A 21,127-nucleotide genomic window follows, 5' to 3' on the forward strand; every position below is an offset into this window, starting at 1 on the left:
GAAGCATAGCGCCCTCTAGGAGCATTTTCTAACCCAAATAGTACCCCAATGGGCGTGCATGCTCTATTTGTCCTCACCACCGGTGGGGAAAAAATTCTACTATGATAGGTGCCCTTAACTACTAAGATAGGTGCCCTTTACTACTATGATAGGTGCAGCGGTAAAGGCAAAGGTTTGGGTGGCACTAGCCATTGTTCCTCAGGCAGGAGCAAGAGGGTGCTAGTTTTACCCAGAAGCAATGAAGCGTTACTTTGTTTCTGCAGTAATACCCCCCATTAAATAGATAGATCTGATAGAAATGATGGATCTTTTTAAAAAAACTTAATGATTTTGAATAGTACTCCAAATTAAACCAATTTAGCTCTATTTTAATTTTTTCCCCCCTTACGTTTTTCAGCAGTAGTATAATAAGTCTGGTTGTCTACTCTCAGCTGTTTGATACATTGGTTGCTGGTATTTCTCAGCAACTTCAGCCCGACTCGACGTTCACTATTTGTAATATCGACTTGTTGTCTTTCTAAAAGACCCCAGTAAAGCTTTGGGTCATCAAGGGATAAACACTGTATGTTGTTGCTGCTGGAAAATACCTGCAACTAATGTATCAGTTTGGAGAGTAGCTGCTATAGGTTTACATGGTAATTCATGTTTAATGCGTTTTAGAAAAATAATTAAAAAATATTGAAAGCAATCAAGAAGAATCATTATTTTTGGCATACTATTTAGAAACAATGGAGGCCCATACAGTGGTGCGCTCAAGCATCAGTGTTGTGTAGTTTGGCACAGTTGTGCCATTTGATTGAAAGTACCATTGTGCCTGTTATACATTGTTTACATTTTAGTTACAGTGTTTATATTACATTTTTTTGCATAACCATCTGTTAATGGAATCTTGCACAGAAACAGAATACAATGTCAGATACAAATCTCCCAGCCATAGCTTTGCCCATTTCCTTTGTTTCTTTCAGAGACAAATATGAACATAGCTGGCATTTGGCACAAAGCTTCCAATTTTTTCTCTTATATTAGTGTACAAGTATGGGATCCATAATCTGGAAACCCATTATTGAGAAAGCTCTGAATTACGGAAAGGCCATCTCCTATAATTAAATTTTTTAAAAATGATTTCTTTTAGTCTGTAATAATAAAACAGTACCTTGTACTGGATCCCAACTAAGATATAATTACTCCTTTCTAAAGACAAAACTGCCTTATTGGGTTTATTTAATGTTTAGATGATTTTTTAGTAAACTTAAGTTATGAGGATCCAAATTACGGAAAGACCCCTTATCCGGAAAACCCCATGTCCCAAACATTCTGAATTACAGGTCCCTGTAGTAGTAATGTAATATGGCCAAGAGCAGCATTATATATTGGCATTCTTTAGACCATTCTAGAAAGTCAATGTCTGTTCTTCAATGTATACTTTGGCATTAGTGTAGTTCTCTATGGAATTAAAATGAATGTATGTGCACAGAGTGAAATAAGGTGACTTAGGTATATATTTTATTCTTCCAAATTATGAACAATACTCCCAACTGACCCTCTAAGGGAAGAGCTGAGCAGTTAGAGTTCCATATTTAGTCATTACTTTTATCTTCTTTTGGCAACATATTTATCTAGTACAGGATTACTGCTTACACTTTAGGCACAATTAAAAAATAACGATAAGAGACTGAAAGGCAAATTGATTTTGGCTCATGTGCAGCATCGACTCTAAAGCATCTACGATAAAGCAGCAACACAGAATTTACCATCCATACTAATTGCTGAAAATTGGCACAGATTTTGTACCCTCTGAGCAGTGGGCTGAGGCAATTCAGAGGTGCAACTGGTACGTAAGATATCGTTTTTTTGTAATACCCACAGCCCTGCCTACCAATTATGATGGGGAAACGTACATCTGCTCTCTCTCAGGTGCCTATCTAGTGCCACCCAGCCATATGGAACAAATCAGAATCAATATGGTGTCTATGCTGCACAAGTATTTTCAAGTTACAAAACAAAATTTCATCGAAATCTACAAATTGTCATTAGGAATGGAGCACTGTAAATTATAATGACAACTTTCCTTTGCAGATAATGGAATGGTATGTGCTTACAGACAAGCATCCACACTCCCACACTGCGGAGGGGTGTCCAGCAGAAGAGTAAAGACAAAGGACATTTGAAAGTGGTAAGAGAAACTTAATACCTTTGGTGAAACAGCTACAGGGTAAAGGTTAGTAAAATGACAAATGAGTGAGTGTTTAACATGGTTATCTGTATATACGTGTGTCCTGTGTGTGTGTGTAGATATGATGTTGTATGCCCTAAAGAAAGATTATTTTGTATCCTTAATAATGAGAGAATCGCTTAATCAACACACATGAGCAACTTATTGTACAACAGAGTATATTGCATAGATTTGCAGAGTAATGTTCAATGTATACCAACAATCCGGCATATGCAATAATGTGGGCAAAATAGCAGTGTTTGCAGTGATCAACACAACTAAATAGATAGTATGGGGAACTTCACCAATTATAATGTATATGTGGGTGGGGATGTATATCATATAAATGTGGCTAGTTTAGTAGTGTGTTCATACTATGTAATAAATTACTAAACCCGTTTTACTGCGGTGTAGCCAAGCCGTGGCTTTTCACCTGCTTAATAAATTAAGATGCTAATGTCCAGCAGCAGTTGCTTTGTGAATTTAATTGGATATTATAGTCAGCCTCCGGCAAGTAAACGTATAATCTGCAACTGCTTGTCTTTTTGTAAAAGTGCTCCCATATCTGCAACAGAATCTTGTGTTTGGTCACTCCAGTGTGGAATGTGTAGTAGGCAACATTACTAACAAAGGGAAAGTCAGTATCGAGAGGCATCTTATTTAATTGGAGAGTCCAGTATTTCATGGTAATCTTGTCGTCCTAATCTGCCCAGGTAGAGTTTGTAACCAGCCAAGGCAAAGACACAGATCATGATGACCGCCCCTCCTATTAGGTCATAAACACTTGGAGACATGTGCAGAACAAGAAGCTGAAGGACCATGGCAACAACGATCTCTAAGTGTTGAACTGTGCTTACCAAGGCTGGGTGGAATTTATACAATGCATAATAAACACCAAGGAATGCCACAGTGGAACACAAGCAGATAGCAATAAGGTAACCCCAGGTTTCTCCATCCAGTGGTATGATCGGTTCTTGCAGCACAAACATAGTACATGCTCCCCAAACACTTCCAGTCCAACCAAAGGTAAAGAGAGCAGTCCACATGCTGACCTTCTCTTTAATAGATCTGTAGATGATCATAGCAAGTGCTGTCGTCAGCCCAGCCATGACGGTCATGGTGTAACCAAAAGCTTCTTTCCATACACCAAGAAAAGAGTTCTGTTCATTAACAATATTGGGTATCATGACCAAGCATGCACCAAATACGCTACCAACTACCGTAATCAAATCAACATATGGCATGTGTTCATCGATCAGCAAAAAGGCCAGAATAGCACTGAAGACAGTGGTAGTTGCTCTCCACATTATGGTTCCATTGCTCGGGGGAACAATGGAGAAGGATGTGTAGGCACAGGTTATGGAGATAACATTGCAAACACCATAGGAGAAAAGCCGTAACCTGTACCCTGAAGGGCCAAAGGGGTCCTCTTTGTAGTAACATACCATTAGTATAGACAGCACTTGGATAACTGAGCGAATAAATATCAGCTCCAAAGAGGGCACTTTGGAACGATCAGAAGCCAGTCTAGTGATGAGGGCAACACAGCCATGAGCTAACGCAGAGCAAAACAGCACTGCCCACATTTTCCTTGACTGGAATATGGAACTGTCTGCAAAACTTTGTAACTGCTCTGCAATTCCATTGTCTGAGTCTTCTGTGGGTCTAGGCCTTGCATCCATAGTCCCGAAACATGTCTTTCCCTTCTGTTTAGCATCTCCTAACAGCCTTTTCTTTGAATTTTCCTCCAGAGATCCCCCATTATCTTCACTTGTATCCCCATATCCTTCATCTCCTGGCTGAGGGTAGTGGGATGTATATTTTACTGTAACTGTGTTTGGGTGTATTTTTACCCTTTTCTTGGTGGTATTAGGTTTGGATGGGGATTTATCCATGTCTTCAGTTACTCTGTAAGGTGCAAGATACAGAAAAGATATCAATACAACAGTAAGACCAACAGACACTATAATAACTGAATCACAGGGAAAACTTAATAGAGGTGTTTTAAAGTCAGATGTAGGAGAAACTGCAGCAAAGTTAACAGGACATGAGTTAAATAAAAGATGGCTTACATTTCATCCCCCCCCAATGAATTTAAATACTAGTATTATAATTATTACCATATAATTATGAAGAGCCAACCTATTCCACAGAGCTGTGCATTAAATGGTTGTATACATGAAACATACAGATTACATACAAAAATACAACTGATACAAAATTAAAGCAGGCCCTGCCCAAGAGAACTAAAACTACATGTAATACAATGGGCTTGATAACTTTAGCTTCCAATCCATGACTTCCAATATCCTAATATCTTATCTTTATAAAGCACCGGCTTTGAACAGAAATCAGCTTGTAGATGAAATTTTCTTTTACATATTGGTGTAATGCTAAATAGCACAATATAATCCAATTATCATGTAACAATGAGAGTACACACTGTGCAATGTAATATATGGGTAGTTATTAAGATGACCAGGATATTTCAAGCACTGTTGCCATGGTGCAGTGCAATTTCCTAAATGTCAGAGAAACAAGCAACCTGAGAACCGTATATAATGTTATTACATGGCAGCAACAAACAATGCTTCTGTAACAACAGGTGTCTTACATAGCAAAAGGGACCCTTGAAGTATAGAATAAATAGGAATGTAAAAGAAACAAGAGGGAGGAAACGTAGAAGAAAAACTGAATGTATTCAGGTATGGGACCTGTTATCCAGAAAGTTACGTAATTTGGATCTTCATACCTTAAGACTTCTAAAAATCATGTAAAAATTAAATAAACCCAATAGGCTGGTTTTGCTTCCAATAAGAATTCATTATATCTTAGTTTGGATCAAGTACAAAGCACTGCAATATTATTACAGAGAAAAAGGAAATCATTTTTAAAAATGTGGATTATTTGGATACAATGGAGTCTATGAGAGACGACCTTTCCGTAATTTAGAGCTTTCTGGATAACGGGTTTCCGGATTAGGTATCCCATACCTGTATTTAGAAATGTGTTACTAAATTTGACTAAAAAAACAATATTGATGCAAATGTATACAGAAATAAGGATTGTAGGCAGCCTCAGAGCCATTGATGCTATGCCGTTAACTGCAGATCACTCTGTCACGGCCGGCACCCAATACCAGAACAGGTGCCAAGTACCCTGGTCTCGGCTCGGCTTCACCAGTAGTGTGACCACCGTTGGGCTTCGGGAGGAGCCCTCAGCTTACTTGGGTGCCACCTGGACTTAACGAGGGGTACAACGCAAGATGTTCTGGCTAGCAGAGGGGCACGGCAGGTAGCAGAGTCTTTTGGGCCGAAGGTCACGGTACAAACGGAACAGGCAACAGAATCGTCAGACAGGCTGGGTCGAGGCAGGCAGAAAACAAGAATCGTCAAACAGGCTGGGTCGAGGCAGGCAGATAACAAGAATCGTCAAACAGGCAAAAGGGTCAAAACCGGGTGATCAATCGAAGGGTTAAACAGTAGAGTAGTCGTAAGCAGTCAAGGTCAGGATCCAGAATTCAGAATAGTCAAAATAGCCAGGCAGGGGTCAAAACAGGGATCAAACAGATTCAGAATACAGCAAAAGCTCAGAAAGCACCAGGAACGAAATCCTATCACGGGCAATGCATAAAGTAAAACTGTACCATTAAATAGCATTTGAATTTCGCGCCCTTGCGCGCTGACGTAGTGACGTAGTGCCTGTGCCTTTAAGAAAATCCAGAGCGCGCCGCGTGCGCCCTAGGATGGTGGCGCCTGCGGCCTACAGAGCCGCTCGTCGAGGCAGGCGTCCCCGCCGAGGGGGCGACAGGCGTCCCTGTCGTCCCCCCCCCTAGACCACCAGGTATGTTCGTTACACACTCCTTGTCATGGAAAGCAAAGCTTGGGGGCCCCACATTAGATGATGCTTATTTAACAATGTCTGCATAGAAGATAAACTAGACTACATTGGCGGTTTAGCCTCCCCCTGTAATAGAATTACCTTTTCAGGTTTCAGTTCTCAGCCAATGCCAAACATACTACTGCATTAACCGATAATCGCTCCTCTACATTGTTCCGTGGCATTGTCACTAAGGAACAATAGCAGCGGTATTTTTTAGAATCTCTAAGGCTGACAAAACATTCTTGTTATATTTAAAGGTTTCCTTAAGGACCAAGTAAGTGATACAAAATGATAAAGGAATGGTTTTAATGATTCCATCAATTGCTCATCCCATCCCAGCTTCTTATTAGGACAATTTGGAGCAGATTGGTTCACATATCACAGGAGATTTGGTACCATGGCAAAGATAAAACAAAGTGCAGGGTGTGAAATACAAAAGAAAGGGTAGGATATAAAAGATGGTGTTTCTTGCTAAATTGTTATTGTTTTATGTCCCCTCAGCATCATGATGCTGTATCTGTGGCCAGAGGCGGGCCGGGCACCCTAGGCAACCCAGCAGGCCCGGACTGAGAATTAAAATAGGCCCTGGCATTTCAGGTACACAGAGGCCCAATCAGCCCACACAGAGGCCCAAACAGCCACCACCAGCCCACTAAATACTGACTTTCTATGGCACCTTATAGCAGCCCCTCTGGCATTTGCCAGAACCCACAGATTGCCAGTCTGGGCCTGCAACCCAGCCAGCCTGCTCGCCCCCTCTTTTCCCCCCATCACTCGCGCATGAGCAGTAAAGACGCTGCCGGCGGGCATGCGCAGTAACTCCTAGCCCATGCACCAGAACACCACTCAAGCATGCAGCACATATTGCAAACAGAGTTCCAGGTGGGTTTGGTCTAGGGGTAGGCAGAAGAGGTAGCTGCCCATCGCCCTAGGCAGCTGCCTCTTCTGCCTACCCCTATTTCCGGCCCTGTCTGTGGCTTGTCAACTCTGGCCAGTTTAAAACATGGTTTTTTTTTTCAAAACACATAATTTAAAAGTGGTGCTCCAGCAGAATTCTGCACTGAAATCCATTTTTCAAAAGAGCAAACAGATTTTTTTTTATTAAATTTTGAAATCTGACATGGGGCTATACATATTGTCAGTTTCCCAGCTGCCCCCAGGCATGTGACTATTTTCTGATAAACTCTAGTCACTCTTTACTGCTGCACTGCAAGTTTGAGTGATATCACCCCCCCCCCCAGCAGCCTAACAAAAGAATAATGGGAAGGTAACCAGATAGCAGCTCCCTAACACAAGATAACAGCTCCCTGGTAGAACTAAAAACAACACTCAATAGTAAAAGCCAAGTCCCACTGAGACTGATTCAGTTACATTAAGTAGGAGAAATAACAGCCTGCCAGAAAGCAGTTCCATCCTAAAGTGCAGGTACAAGTCACATGACTGGGGGCAACTGGGAAACTAACAATATGTCTAGCCCCATGTCAGATTTCAAAAATTGAATATAAAAAAATCTGTTTGCTCTTTTGAGAACTGGATTTCAGCGCAGAAGTCTGCTGGAGCAGCACTACTAACTGTCCCATGACAGTATCCCTTCAAGAGTAAGGGCACACGGCACATTTGGGGAGATTAGTTGCCCCGGGCGACAGTCTCCCCAAACTGCCTTCCCACCGGCTATAATGGAAAATCGACAGTGGGATGGCACTTGCGACGCTTCGTTTTCCAAAGTCACCCTCGTGAGGCAAGTTAAGATACCTTCTTTAAGGACCCGAACATTGTTATCAAGTCTTCTTCTAGCAAACTTAGTATATCTTTGGAAATGCTTTTGCTTTTGTGACCTTATATGAACTTAATGCTTTTGCTGCCCATTGTGACCTTTGCCCAGTTTAATTGTTTTAAATAAGTTGAGCCTCTCCTAATAACAGATCTGCTTGACCATTCCAGTTCCATCACTTGGCCATACATCACCTTTCTCTCTCCATTCCACCAGCTTCCTGTCTCAACCTCAGGTAAGGTTGGTGTCAGTGTGAGCTGCTTGTTGAGCCATTAGCCATACTTGATCTAGAAGTCACGGTTGATAATTCCTACCAATATTCCTTTAAAGGGGATGTTCACCTTTAATAATGTTAATGTTAATTTTCAGTATGATGTAGATATCTTGAGACAATCTGCAATTGGTATTCATTTTTTATTTGGTTGAGTTATTTAGCATTTTATTCAGCAGCTCCCCAGTTTGCAGTTTCAGCAATCTGGTTGCTAGGGTCCAAATTACCCTAGCAACCATGCATTGATTTGAATGGCAGACTGGAATATGAATAGGAGAGGCCCGAATAGAAATATGAGTAATAAAAAGTAGCATTAAAAATAAATCTGTAGCCTTACAGAGCATTTGTATTTTAGATGGGGTCAGTGACCCCCAACTGAAAGCAAAAAAGTAAAGTAAATAATTAAAAAACTATTTAAAGTAAATAATGAATACCAATTGAAACATTGCTTAGAATTGGCCATTCCATAACATACTAAAAGTTAACTTAAATGTGTACCACCCCTTTAAGGGTATAAATTATAAGGTAACACCCTTACTTGCTCTTTCCTCATCCAATTTCAGATTGAGACCCATCGTCATCCTCATGCAGAGTCTTATCACAAAATTATAAATGCTGCATCTACCTATACCTTAAGTCTACTAGAAAATCATGTAAACATTAAAGAAACCCAATAGGAGTATCTTGCATCCAATAAGGATTAATTATATCTTACTTGGATCAAGTACTCGGAGCTGTTTTATCATTACAGAGAAAAAGGAAATATTTTTTGGATAAAATGGAGTCTATGGGAGCTGGGCATTCTGTAATTCAGAGCTTTCTGGATAACAGGCAGGCCCGGGCTGGCAATCTGTGGGTTCTGGCAAATGCCAGAGGGGCTGCTATAAGGTCTTATATAAAGTCAGTATTTAGTGGGCTGGTGGGGGCTGTTTGGGCTTCTATGTGGGCTGAATGGGCCTCTGTATACCTGAAATGCCAGGGCCTATTTTAATTCTCAGTCCGGACCTGATGGTTTCCGGATAACAGATCCCATACCTGTATTGTACTGTATATAATAGAGCACTAGGGTGCTCCATTGAGAATGCCAGCGATATACTTGGTGGAGGCAGCAACTGACTGCTTTACATTAATAGCCAAAACTATTTTGGCTGCAGCCAAAATTAATTTAGTGGATGACTTCAAAAAGATAATTGTCAGTTATTCATAGAACATTGGCCCTGGCCCTTACGACTATTTTAACTTGTCTTGTTTTTTATACAGGGCTTTTTGGGTTTTTTTTATGGTGTTGTGCTGCATTTTCTTAACTATATTTAGCCCTTCACATCAGTCACTGCTCCAGTGGGACTGAAAATCTAGTTTTCCTACCACTCAGGCAGAAACACATGGAAACACACACTAGAGGCCCTTTGATTGGGAGCCAATTAAACAGTCAGAATATTTTAAACAGTAGAAGGAAAGCCATGCAATTATTGAAACGTGTGACATCTGGGCAACTTGACAGTGGGAGGCAGATTAACGTATATTATTCAGACATTTTGGGGCAGATTTATCAAGAATCGAATTGAGAATTCTAATTTTTGGGATTTTTTATGGTCAAAACTGTCAAATTCAACTAGGGAGTTACTCAAATTCGATTAGAATTTTTCAATAAATTAGATTTTCGAGATTTATCATACTCTGGCCCTTTAAGAACTCAAATTCGAATATTCGCCAACCTAAAACCTGCCAAATTGCTGTTTAAGTCAATGGGAGATGTCCAGGGATCAATTAGGAGTTTTTTGCAGTCTTCCTGACATTCAAGTTTTTTTCGGAGAAAAAACTTGAATCGAGTTTTTAAAATTCTAATCCGATTTGATTCGAGTTTTCAGGTTGATTCTATTCAACCGAGTTTAAAAAAATAAAATTTTTATAATAAATTTCGATTCGCTAGCCATGCTGTAACTTGAGTGAGGCCACATCCCCTGGACCAAAAGACAGACCCCCCAGCAAGCTTTTTATAGGTGGATTACTTAGATTCTGGGGATTCGGTCATGATTTTTATGATGCAGTTTTTATTCCTAAAATGCACTGTTTACATTGAAAATAATTTACTCTACCGTATAAAATTGCATTCTGGAACCAGCAAGTGTATTTTTTTAGTTGTAATATTGTTGTGTAGGCTCCATCTCAGGTCATTTTGCCTGGTCATGTGCTTTTAGAAAGAGCCAGCACTTTAGGATGGAACTGCTTTCTGGCTGGCTGTTGTTTCTCCTACTCAATATATGGACATGGATTTTACTATTACGTGCTGTTTTTAGATCTACCAGGGAGCTGTTATCTTGTGTTAGGGAGCTGCTTTCTGGTTACTTTCCCATTGTTCTGTTGTTAGGCTGCTGGGGGGAGGGGGTGATATCTCTCCAACTTGCAGTACAGCAGTAAACAGTGACTGAAGTTTATCAGAGAACAGGTCACATGACTTGGGGCAGCTGGGAAACTGACAATATGTCTAGCCCCATGTCAGATTTCAAAATTAAATATAAAATAATCTGTTTGCTCTTTTGAGAAATGGATTTCAGTGCAGAATTCTGCTGGATCAGCACTATTAACTGATGCATTTTGGGGGGAAAAAATGTCCCCATTACAGTATCCCTTTAAGCAGAGTTAGTAACATGACATTCTGTAGAGACAAGAAAAGTGGAACGTGCAACGTAAGCGGTGGCAAATCAGCCCTGAATTTACAGCGATTGGTAATGACTACAGACCCTGGTCAGGTGGTGTTGTAGAGAAACCTACACTTAGAGGCACATTTATTAAAGGTCTAATTTATGTGGTTTTTTTTAAACTCTATTAAATTAGAATATAATCGAAATTCAGCTGGGGGGGGATTATTTAATGAGAAAATTGAATATCTAAAACTCGCACGATTTTTACCGACTCGAAAACTCGAATCTAATTCAAATCGAATTAGACTAAACTCGATTCAAGTTTTTTTCTCCCAAATGTCCGGAAGGCTAGTAACATCTCCAAATTCATGCCTGGACCTCTCCCATTGACTTATACAAAAATTCGGCAAGTTTTAGGTGGCGAATAGTCGAATTTGAGTTTTTAAAGGGCCAGAGTATGATAAATCTCGAAATTTGAATTTGCATTAAAATAATTGGATAATTCACAATTCGAATTTGAATCGAAAATCTAAATCAAAAATTTTAATTAGAATTCACAATTTGATAAATCTGCCCCATAGAATCAATCGGCTCAAGTTTTTTTTGTACCTGCAAGGACTTGCCCATCCAGTTACTGGGAACATCAGTCTGTCGGAAAGATACTTTAGGGTAACAACAAAAAAAGTTGGCAAAAAAATCTTTGAAGGGGATTGGCTTGCTGCTATCTACCCACCACTCCCCACACACACATACGTGCACATATGCTGGTGATAGTTTGCAGTGGGTGAGCAAATTTTTCAAGGCTAAACTACAGCTACGAAGAAAGCAGAGCCCAGGGTCAAAACAAAAATATTGTGTGCAGTAAATTACCTAAAGTAAGAGCTATCTGAGACATTACTTGCATTATTTAATTGCACAAAATAAACTCTCTATTCTTCCTATAATATGAAAGAGATTATGGAATGGATATACAGTATATTGCTTAAAAGATGATAATATACACACCTAAACTCGGTTTTCTCCAATGTATTACCTACAAATAAGAGTAGGAAACAGGTGCATCATGGAAACTATGTACTCACCTATTTGCTGGAGCTCTCTGAACAAATACAAAATTCACTCTGCTGATTGCTAGGCACTGTAACCTTTAATGCCTTATGTTCGTCTGTGCGTATGAATAAACCATGGAAACGCAGAAAGCAGTAGTAGATCAGAGGCACATAAACCAATCTGACTTTGTCTTTATCCGTTAGACAGTAGCCTCTAAATTGATCTTTGCCATTTGGATTCTGGATTTCTGAATGCACCAAGCATGTATAATGACTTATATCTCCAGTCTGCAGCTCCCAACTACACCAAACCAATATTCAATATCTGAGCATTGACCAATAGTCAGTATCTTAGTGCTAGGATAGTCTAATGCAGCGTAGGGGCGATGCAAGCTTAAAGACTGATCAGAGTCAAATTATAGGCTGTATTATAGCAGTGCTGTAATGCTGTAAACTTGTACGGGTAATGATAAATGTACTGCAAAGAAAATCAGAATTCAAAACCCATATGCTGTCAGAATGGAATTTTTAGTAATTGCAATCAGTTTATATAGTCAATTTCTTTAAAACTTACTGCCAGCAGAATATACGGGCACCGCTTGCTGTACATCATCCAATATAGAGGCTTCCTATGCTTGTGCAAGTGGATAATTAGAGTTAGTATTGCTAGTTATTTAAGCAATTCTACAATTCCTAAGACATACCTGGCTGGTTCAGTTACATGACCTGATATTTAGGATTTCCTTTCAGCACCATGGACAGTAGTACAATTTCAGCACCAAGGACATGACTCATTAGATAAGTCATTCTCCTAAGGACAGAGACACACGCTGCTATTTTGGCAGATTAGTCGGTCAGCTACAAATCGCTTCTTCTTTGGACGACTAATCTCCCCGAACTGCCTTCCCGCCGGCTAGAATGTAAATCGCCAGCGGGATGGCACTCGGATCACTTCAGCTTTCCAAAGTCGCCCGAAGTTTCCTCGTGAGGCGACTTCGGAAAACAAAGCATTTAGAGTGCCATCCCACTGGCGATTTACATTCTAGCCGGCAGAAAGGCAGTTCGGGGAGACTAGTCACCCGAAGAAGAAACGATTTGTCGCTGGGCGACTAATCTCCCCAAAAAAAGCAGCATGTGTCTCTGCTCTAAGGTTTCATTTACTAACGAAGTGCCAACAAGTGGAAAAACAAGTATAATTCACAACGTTTCTTTCTTACCTACAGAATCACAGTATAATAAGGCCCCCTTTTGTCAGGTGCAAAATTTTGCTTATCATACCATAGGCATATTTGAAGTGTTTACTTAAAAATGAAAGAAGGGGCAGCATATGCGTAGGACATGGACATACCCTTACACAATCTTCATTTACATAAAATAAAGATGGCTCAACACAGAGTACCTATAGGCACAACACAAAAAGCGAACATGTACTAACCCCTTTGTCAAGGCAGGTATTAAATGCAGGGCCCGTTTGCACCTCATGCACCAAAGTATATTAATTGTTAAATTGAAACAAAGCAACAGAACAGAAGAATGCAGGTTGGCACAGGAGCTTATTGATTACTTTTTAATGGCAGATTTTTCTGCCAATTTGTGTGGTTAGTGTGAGTAAATAAGCCCCCTTGTGTCCATTGTGGTGTAGCAGTTGGTTGGCAGGTAAAGGAATGATAAATCATTTGTTGGCACTTCCTAAATAAACTTGCCCTCGGGTCTTTAACAGATTAGCCCACAAAATGTGTCATCCAGTCAACATCAAATGAAGAACCATGATTTGTTGAATGTGTGAGTCCTCAAATCTGTGTTCCGAAAACCAACTATACTGTATGACAAAATTAAATACACCTGAGTGCAGGGATGTCAAACCTGTGGTCCTTTAGCTATTCCGGAGCTATGGTTCCCAGTAACCCCAAACAGCCTTCAGCCAGTGACTAGATACTGGAACCCATCATCCAACAAACTGGAGAGATGGGAATTTAATTACCCTTTTCCATTGCAAACAGCCAAGAAGCATGCAGGGGTTACAGCAGCAAAAATCCATCTAAGATTCTTTAAGAGCTGCCAGTCTGCACAAAACATGGAGTAATTGGCTCTCTCTTGGGTGACCCTGAGAGAATCACAATAAACATCTAAATTAAGAGATTATGCTTACAATTCTAAATCTCTAGGTCAAATCCTGCTAATATCCAACTATGCATGCAACATCCTTCAGTACTGTACCCATTATTTAATAGCTTAAAATTTCCAAATCAAATATTCCTGCACATATAGCAACCCTGTTATAACTAAGGTGACATTGCTTTGGGAGTTTTCCTTATCCAGCACTAGAAGCAGTCAGATACTAAAACACAGGCATATCAGGCATTACCTTCTGTTGCAAGGAATGAAGGTAGTGATGGCTTCAGAAGTAACCAGTTGACTTGGTGTAAGAGATGGAGTGCCGATACATATCCAGGTGACCTCTCAGTTCCGCTTTAGTCTTACCAAAATCAGGCAACCATCCTAAGAAGAGCCCTACAGGGTCTATAGGCAGCTGCTGCACTGAATGTGGAAAAGAAAAGGATCGTTTCTAAAGGGCAGCGAGTTCTCCCCACCCCCTTCCCTATCCTTCTCACTCTCCGTTGCTCCTCTTTTTAGACTGCATTTATCAAACATGCAAAGGAGGAAATAGGGACGGAGGATGCAGCTGGAAGGGGAGAGTCTATGAATGAGTGATAGGGTTGCCTGCATAGATAATGTGGATCTGCACACTCACAGCAACCATCACTGCTATCTGGCATGCCTGTCATAAGATATTTGTTCCTTTATTGTAGGCAATTTGGAGCTTAACCCTTGCCTGGCACAGGGAATGAGCAGCATGAGGATGTGTGTTGCTTTCATGATCCTAAAATCATGTTTGCTGGGCACACATATTACCAGATCAGCTGGAATGCAGTTGCCTGTGCGTGGCTCCTGCTGTGTGCTTAATGATCTGATGGCTCTTTGCATCAATTCTTGACATTGTCCATAAGCCGTTTGTGTAAGCTTTGTTAATGCCAAGGGTTGTGTGTTCATGTCTGTAAAATGCTTTTTGTATTGTGTACGGTTGTTGCCATCAGTGTTTTTTTTTAAAAATACTTTTAACTAGGGATGCACCAAATCCACTATTTGGGATTAGGCCCCGAATACTTCTTAAAAGATTCAGCCAAATACCGATTCAGAATCATAATTTGCATATGCAAATTAGGGACAGGAAGGGAAAAGTGGAAAATACTTTTTTTTAGTTTTTTTTTTACTTACTTGTTTTGTGACAAAAAGTTATGAGATTTCTCTTCCCAAACTAGGGTTCGGCCAGGCATGAGGATTCGGCCGAATCCTGCTGAAAAAGGCCAATCCCAAACTGAATCCTAGATTCGGTGCATCCCTACTTTTAACACCACTTTGTTGTTATTGGTTTTATTCTAGTTAACCTGTATTTTATTCTCTATTGCTAGTAACATGTAAAAGTGATCCCCAACCACTGGCTCGTGAGCAACATTTTGCTCGCCAACCCCTTGGAAGTTGCTCTCAGTGGCCTCAAAGCAGAGGCAGACAAGTTTTGGTTGCATTAAAACCAGATGTACTGCCAAACAGAACCTCCCATAGATGGTGCTTACCCACATAGATGCTACCATATAACCAATCACAGCCCTTATTGGCACCCCAGGAACTTTTTTCATGCTTGTGTTCCTCCCCAACTCTTTTCACATTTGAATATGGCTCATGGGTAAAAAGTTTGGGAACTTCTGACATATAAAATGCACTCTCATCTCCGTGGGCTTCTATTTCAGATGCAGACAAGATTAACCAATCACAAACCTGTATCACGAGGAAACGGTAGGTTGGACTTCAGTTTGTCTCATTTTAAATACCTTTCTACCATTGAATGTTCTTAATATTGAGCGAAATATTTCTTCAGCTGTACTTTGATTGTGTTAGTACACTAAAACTGGCCAAGACGCCTCATAGTCCAATGCCACTACCCAAAACAATCCAATCTATGCTGAAAAATATATTTAGACAGTAGCTGAAACAAACCACGCATGTGATCATCACCTGAAAAGCCTACCAGAATCCTTATCATTACAGGTGGCCAAAAGGCAATATTGGTGATTTTAATTGACAGAATGTATGACCATATTGGTTTTCTATAATTGAGTTTAATGACAATATCATCTTGTGAAGTAGAAAATGTAGACAAGTGACCTCTAACCCCAGGGCATTTAAAGTGTCCTCAACATACTAAAGGTTGAACAGTAGTCATTTTTTAAAGGAACCCCACTACCATACCAGAACCTTTGGACAGTAACATCAATAAGCATGGGTGTTTGGGGATTATACCATAAGTTTTCTATAAAGTCACCCAGTTTTCATTTTGCAGGTATTTCATCAGTCTTTGCATTTTGTTTCCCTGCACTGTTAGCAGTAAGGTAGAATAAACCATGTACTGTGACATTCAATGATCATTACGGCTAATTTACCAACATACATTGCACCATTGCAGTTACCATTAGCGACCAATCAGCAATTATTTTTTAACAATTTACTAGAAATGAAAGCAACAGTTGAATTCACAATGAAAACTGCCAATGCACTTTAGCAACCATGTTAGTAAATTAGCCCCACTTATTTGGCTCATCTGTAGCTGGTTATTCTCTTCCTCCCTCCCCACCCACAATGCCATATGCAGGATACTCTGTTTTTTGACAGGTCAAAAATTCTGCTTTTAATTTATCCCACCTTCCCTGAATTCTACTGCTTTCCTGTTTAAATGAAGTAGACAACCTATCCACATACAGCTCTCTTTTAACTTCAGGCTGAAAAAGTACTGATTGGCCACTGATTTACCAGTGATACTGTTCTTTTATGAATAACGGTGCCTCGGGTCTCAGGAACTATCTCAGGTGAGAGATTTGTAGGAAAGAGCCTATGTGCTATGTAACCCAGGTTATGCATGTCGCTAGGTAGAATGGAAGCATAAGGCATGTGATGTGCAAAAAGAAGATTTAATGGTAACAATAAAACACAAAAACAATACAGAATGAGCTGAAATGATGGGAACAAGTCCCAAACAACCTGTGGTTAGGAGTAGTGATGAGCGAATTTTTCGCCAAGTTTTGCTGTAAAAATTACACTCATAGACTCTAATGGGTGTTCCCCCAATTTGTCGCGCGTCAAAAAAAAAGTTGTCGCCCATAGATTTCAATGACTTTTGGTGATTTTTCTTTGTTTTGCAAATTTTGGGCAAAGAAAAATGGGTCCGATTTGCCCATCACTAAAGGTGAGCAAGAACAAGTCCATAAGCAGGCAAGAGGTCTGGGGCAGGCAGAGTTTGGTCATAGTCGGGGACAGGCCAAAGTCAGGGGCAGGCAGAGTTTGGTCGTAATTAGGGACAGACCAAGGTCAGAGGCAGGCTAAGTTTGGTCATAATTAGGGACAGACCAAGGTCAGAGGCAGGCTAAGTTTGGTCATAATTAGGGACAGACCAAGGTCAGAGGTAGGCTAAGTTTTGTCATAATTAGGGACAGACCAAGGTCGGAGGCAGGCTGAGTTTGGTCATAATTAGGGACAGACCAAGGTCAGAGGCAGGCTAAGTTTGGTCATAATTAGGGACAGACCAAGGTCAGAGGTAGGCTAAGTTTTGTCATAATTAGGGACAGACCAAGGTCGGAGGCAGGCTGAGTTTGGTCATAATTAGGGACAGACCAAGGTCAGAGGTAGGCTAAGTTTTGTCATAATTAGGGACAGACCAAGGTCAGAGGCAGGCTGAGTTTGGTCGTAATTAGGGACAGACCAAGGTCGGAGGCAGGCTAAGTTTGGTCATAATTAGGGACAGACCAAGGTCAGAGGTAGGCTAAGTTTTGTCATAATTAGGGACAGACCAAGGTCGGAGGCAGGCTGAGTTTGGTCATAATTAGGGACAGACCAAGGTCAGAGGTAGGCTAAGTTTTGTCATAATTAGGGACAGACCAAGGTCAGAGGCAGGCTGAGTTTGGTCGTAATTAGGGACAGACCAAGGTCGGAGGCAGGCTGAGTTTGGTCGTAATTAGGGACAGGCCAAGGTCAGGGGCAGGCTGAGTTAGGTCATAATTAGGGACAGGCAGATTTCAGTCGTATAAAATACCAGGAAACAAGCCAAGTCTTAATCCAATGGTTAATTATTAGAAACATCAGAACAAAGCGAGTATTCAGGGAACAAGGCTGAGGCAGGAACAAGGATGCAGGATCACCAGGCAAACCTTAATGATCCAGCACTGGAGGGGGAGGCTTAAATTGGCCCATAATGACTAGATTATAGACACCTGGCCTTAATGACACTGAGGGTGGAGATAAAGAGAATAGCAGAGGCAGCAGCTGTCTATATTGACAATCACAAACTGTGAACTCTAAAGCTGGCCATAGATGTAAAGATCTTTTTCACGATTATCTCGAAACGATTGTTTAAATGTACGATGTGTCCATCAACTTAAGAGACCATTTCAGGCAATATTGCCTTGATAACTGAGGGTAGCTGCCTGCTTGGCCCTGCAAACATAGATAGATTGCACTGGATTTTTTAACCTAGCCGATGAATTTTCTGACAGATGGACGAAAAATCGTAAGATGTACGATCGTTCAAATCCCACTAATTTAACGATAATTTGACGAATTGGTCGGACATCGCTAAAATCGGTCGTTTGGCAAAGAAAAATCTTTGCGTCTATGGGACTTTAAGACACACAGGCTGTTGTTAGCAGCTGTTCAGCCTGTGTATTTTTGCAGTCTGAGAGAAGCAGATCTGCTCAGTGTGAGTGTGGTCAGTGGAGCTGAAGCTGAGCTCAGCCCGGAGCAATGTTCTGGCAGCAATGAGAAAGGCTGCTGCCAAGAAGGATTAATTGTAACAGTTTGCATAAAAATAAATGTTTCTCAAAAGTTTTTGTGTATTTGGGCCAGGCGCGCTCCAGGTTGTTTTGCCGCCTGAGGCAGCGTTTAAAATGCCGCCCCCCCTTCCCGTCGTACTTACCTTAAAATCGCCAACGAGGGTCCAGAGGGGGGCGCATTGCCAGCGCAGAGCGCGAAATTGCGCGCTCTGCGCTAGAAAAGCCGAATTTCCGGTTTAGAAACCGGAAATTCGGATCTTAAAGTTACAAGGAGCGGCTTTTTGCCGCCCCTTGTAACTGCTGGGGAGATGCCGCCTGAGGCAAGGTACTCACCTTGCCTCATGGCAGAAACGCCCCTGATTTGGGCTGACCTCAGACTGTGAGTGAGTGCACACAGGCTGATCAGATTCAAATCAATGGAGCAAGCCACTGAGCAGATCTGCTTCTCTCAGCCTGCAAAAAAACTAATTTAAAAATACATATCTAAAGCCTTACATAAAACGAATAAGGGGAGCACTACAGGGTCTACATAAAAAGCTGCTGTATTGGCTACGGATAAACAAAGATGGTTGCAGGACACTGTTCCCACTCCTTTCCATTATATACTTCCACTTTTTAGATTTCATGAATTTAACATGCAGAGGGCGAATAGGGGTTATAGGTTATAAGGATGAAGGCTGCTCCTGCAGAGTCTATAAACAAGTGATTAGGCTGCCTTAGTAAGTAATGGGGATCTGCACATGCATAGCCATAATTATTGTTATAGCCTTTCATAAGCTATTTGTTCCTATATTGTAGACTATTGGGTGTATAATTTGCACTGTAAATAGACCAAGCAATGCATGGATGTATTGATGTCAGTTTCACTGACCCCTGCATTCAAGTGACCCCGATTTTCAGCTCAGTGTGGAAGTATTCCTTTCTGTGCCTGGTCAATGCTGAGTGTGTTTGTGTCCTATGTTTATTGATCTGCACTGTACTGTATGTAGCTGAATGCATATGTCCACAGGCCATGACTTTGCTACTGTTTATTTCTCTGTATGTGTATGTGTCATGGTTGGGTGTATTCCAGCATTACCTATGTGGCATGTGCACATTTTTCTGTTTCTGGTCAAATATTCTTTTTCCTATCTGCTTTACCATTTTGTGCTCTGGCTTTTTAGTTGTCCTGTTAGGACTGGACTCCTTAAATGACAAATGTATTTGCAGGTATCACCAGCTCATATACAATAAATGCTGGAAAAGCAGCAGTTTATGGTCAGTGTCTTCAGCTCAGTGCTCTCCTGTCTGGGTAATGCTTTACAGTAGCTATAGTGTGCGATCATTCTACACCTTGTATTGATTTTATTAAAAGGGCCAGATATTCCTTCGTTTTTTTTTTTCAAAATGCTCAGTATGCATTGACATTCATCCTGCTGTAATTGAGGCTGAAAATATTTACTAAATCTGCAGTGGAAATCAAATGTATCTTTTTTTCTGGCTATTTACTTACAAGTGACAATGCGCATCACAATTAATGGACATGGGTATGTCAGACTCCCCTGAGCATCTAAGCCATGTGGTTTTACAGGACACTTTGGAAAGAGGAATGGCAAAGCATGACCACATCATTATTATTATTATTATTATTATTAGACAAATAGACAAGGGAAGGAGAAAGAAGATAGAAGACACAAGCAGAGTATAAATACATTTCCTTTGTGTTGTGTAACAGGATTTTGCCCATGGTCATGACATTTTTCTATCCCGCAGGTTTTACCATATGCCGGGCTAATGTGTCCACTTGTACATCATGTTCTGCAATAAACTGTGACACTGAACAGACCCCTCTAAGTGGGAGAAGCGTGTCACTATAACCAGTATACTAGTAGGTGCTTAGGAAAACATCATGTCCTGAAATACCAGAATAATGAAGCTTCTTTCTTACTAATATATATTATATTGTATATGTACATTTTATACACATTTATATACATGCAGAATTATGCCTTATTTTTATCTTTCAGCGTCTGCTTGCACTGTAAAGGGCCCCCTAAGAAGACTAATCTTTTCAAATGGCCTAGCTTTTAAGTAATTTATTGTATTTTTATATACATGATCTGTTATCCAGAAACCCATTATCCAGAAAGCTCCAAAGACTGTCTCCCTAGAGGTGGGCATTGAATGCACTGTTTCTATTTTTGCTGATGATACTAAATTGTGCAGAACTATAGGTTCCATGCAGGATGCTGCAGTGATGTGACTACATTGGAAAACTGGGCAGCAAACTGGAAAATGAGGTTCAATGTTGATAAATGCAAGGGTTTGTGGATAACAAGTTGTCTAATTCCAGGCAGTGTCATACAGTGGCCACTAAAGCAAATAAAGTTCTGTCTTGCATAAAAAAGGACATTAACTCAAGGGCAGAAAACTTTATAGGTCCCTG

At 40.6% G+C, this 21,127-nt stretch overlaps 1 protein-coding gene and 1 long non-coding RNA gene across 2 annotated transcripts; one reads left to right on the forward strand and one right to left on the reverse strand.

Annotated features, from left to right (window-relative positions):
* Positions 1 to 1,247: 1,247 nt before the first annotated feature.
* Positions 1,248 to 14,420, reverse strand: LOC108717156 (solute carrier family 35 member G2). The gene is made up of 2 exons (XM_018263978.2): positions 14,193 to 14,420; positions 1,248 to 4,120 (listed from the first exon to the last, which is right to left on the reverse strand). Exon 2 carries the CDS (start codon positions 4,105 to 4,107, stop codon positions 2,869 to 2,871), a length of 1,239 nt encoding a protein of 412 aa, XP_018119467.1. The 5' UTR covers positions 4,108 to 4,120; positions 14,193 to 14,420; the 3' UTR covers positions 1,248 to 2,868.
* Positions 14,421 to 15,521: 1,101 nt separating this feature from the next.
* Positions 15,522 to 20,848, forward strand: LOC121393561. The gene is made up of 3 exons (XR_005961157.1): positions 15,522 to 15,679; positions 16,659 to 16,746; positions 20,455 to 20,848. It is a non-coding gene; the product is annotated as an uncharacterized LOC121393561 (long non-coding RNA).
* The last annotated feature ends 279 nt before the right edge of the window (positions 20,849 to 21,127 follow it).

This window comes from Xenopus laevis, chromosome 5L, assembly GCF_017654675.1.
Source record: "Xenopus laevis strain J_2021 chromosome 5L, Xenopus_laevis_v10.1, whole genome shotgun sequence".
NCBI lineage: Eukaryota > Metazoa > Chordata > Amphibia > Anura > Pipidae > Xenopus > Xenopus laevis.

Bases quoted from the DNA above. Each gene is read 5' to 3' on its own strand.
- LOC108717156 (XM_018263978.2), bottom strand. From the start codon at position 4,107: ATGGATAAATCCCCATCCAAACCTAATACCACCAAGAAAAGGGTAAAA.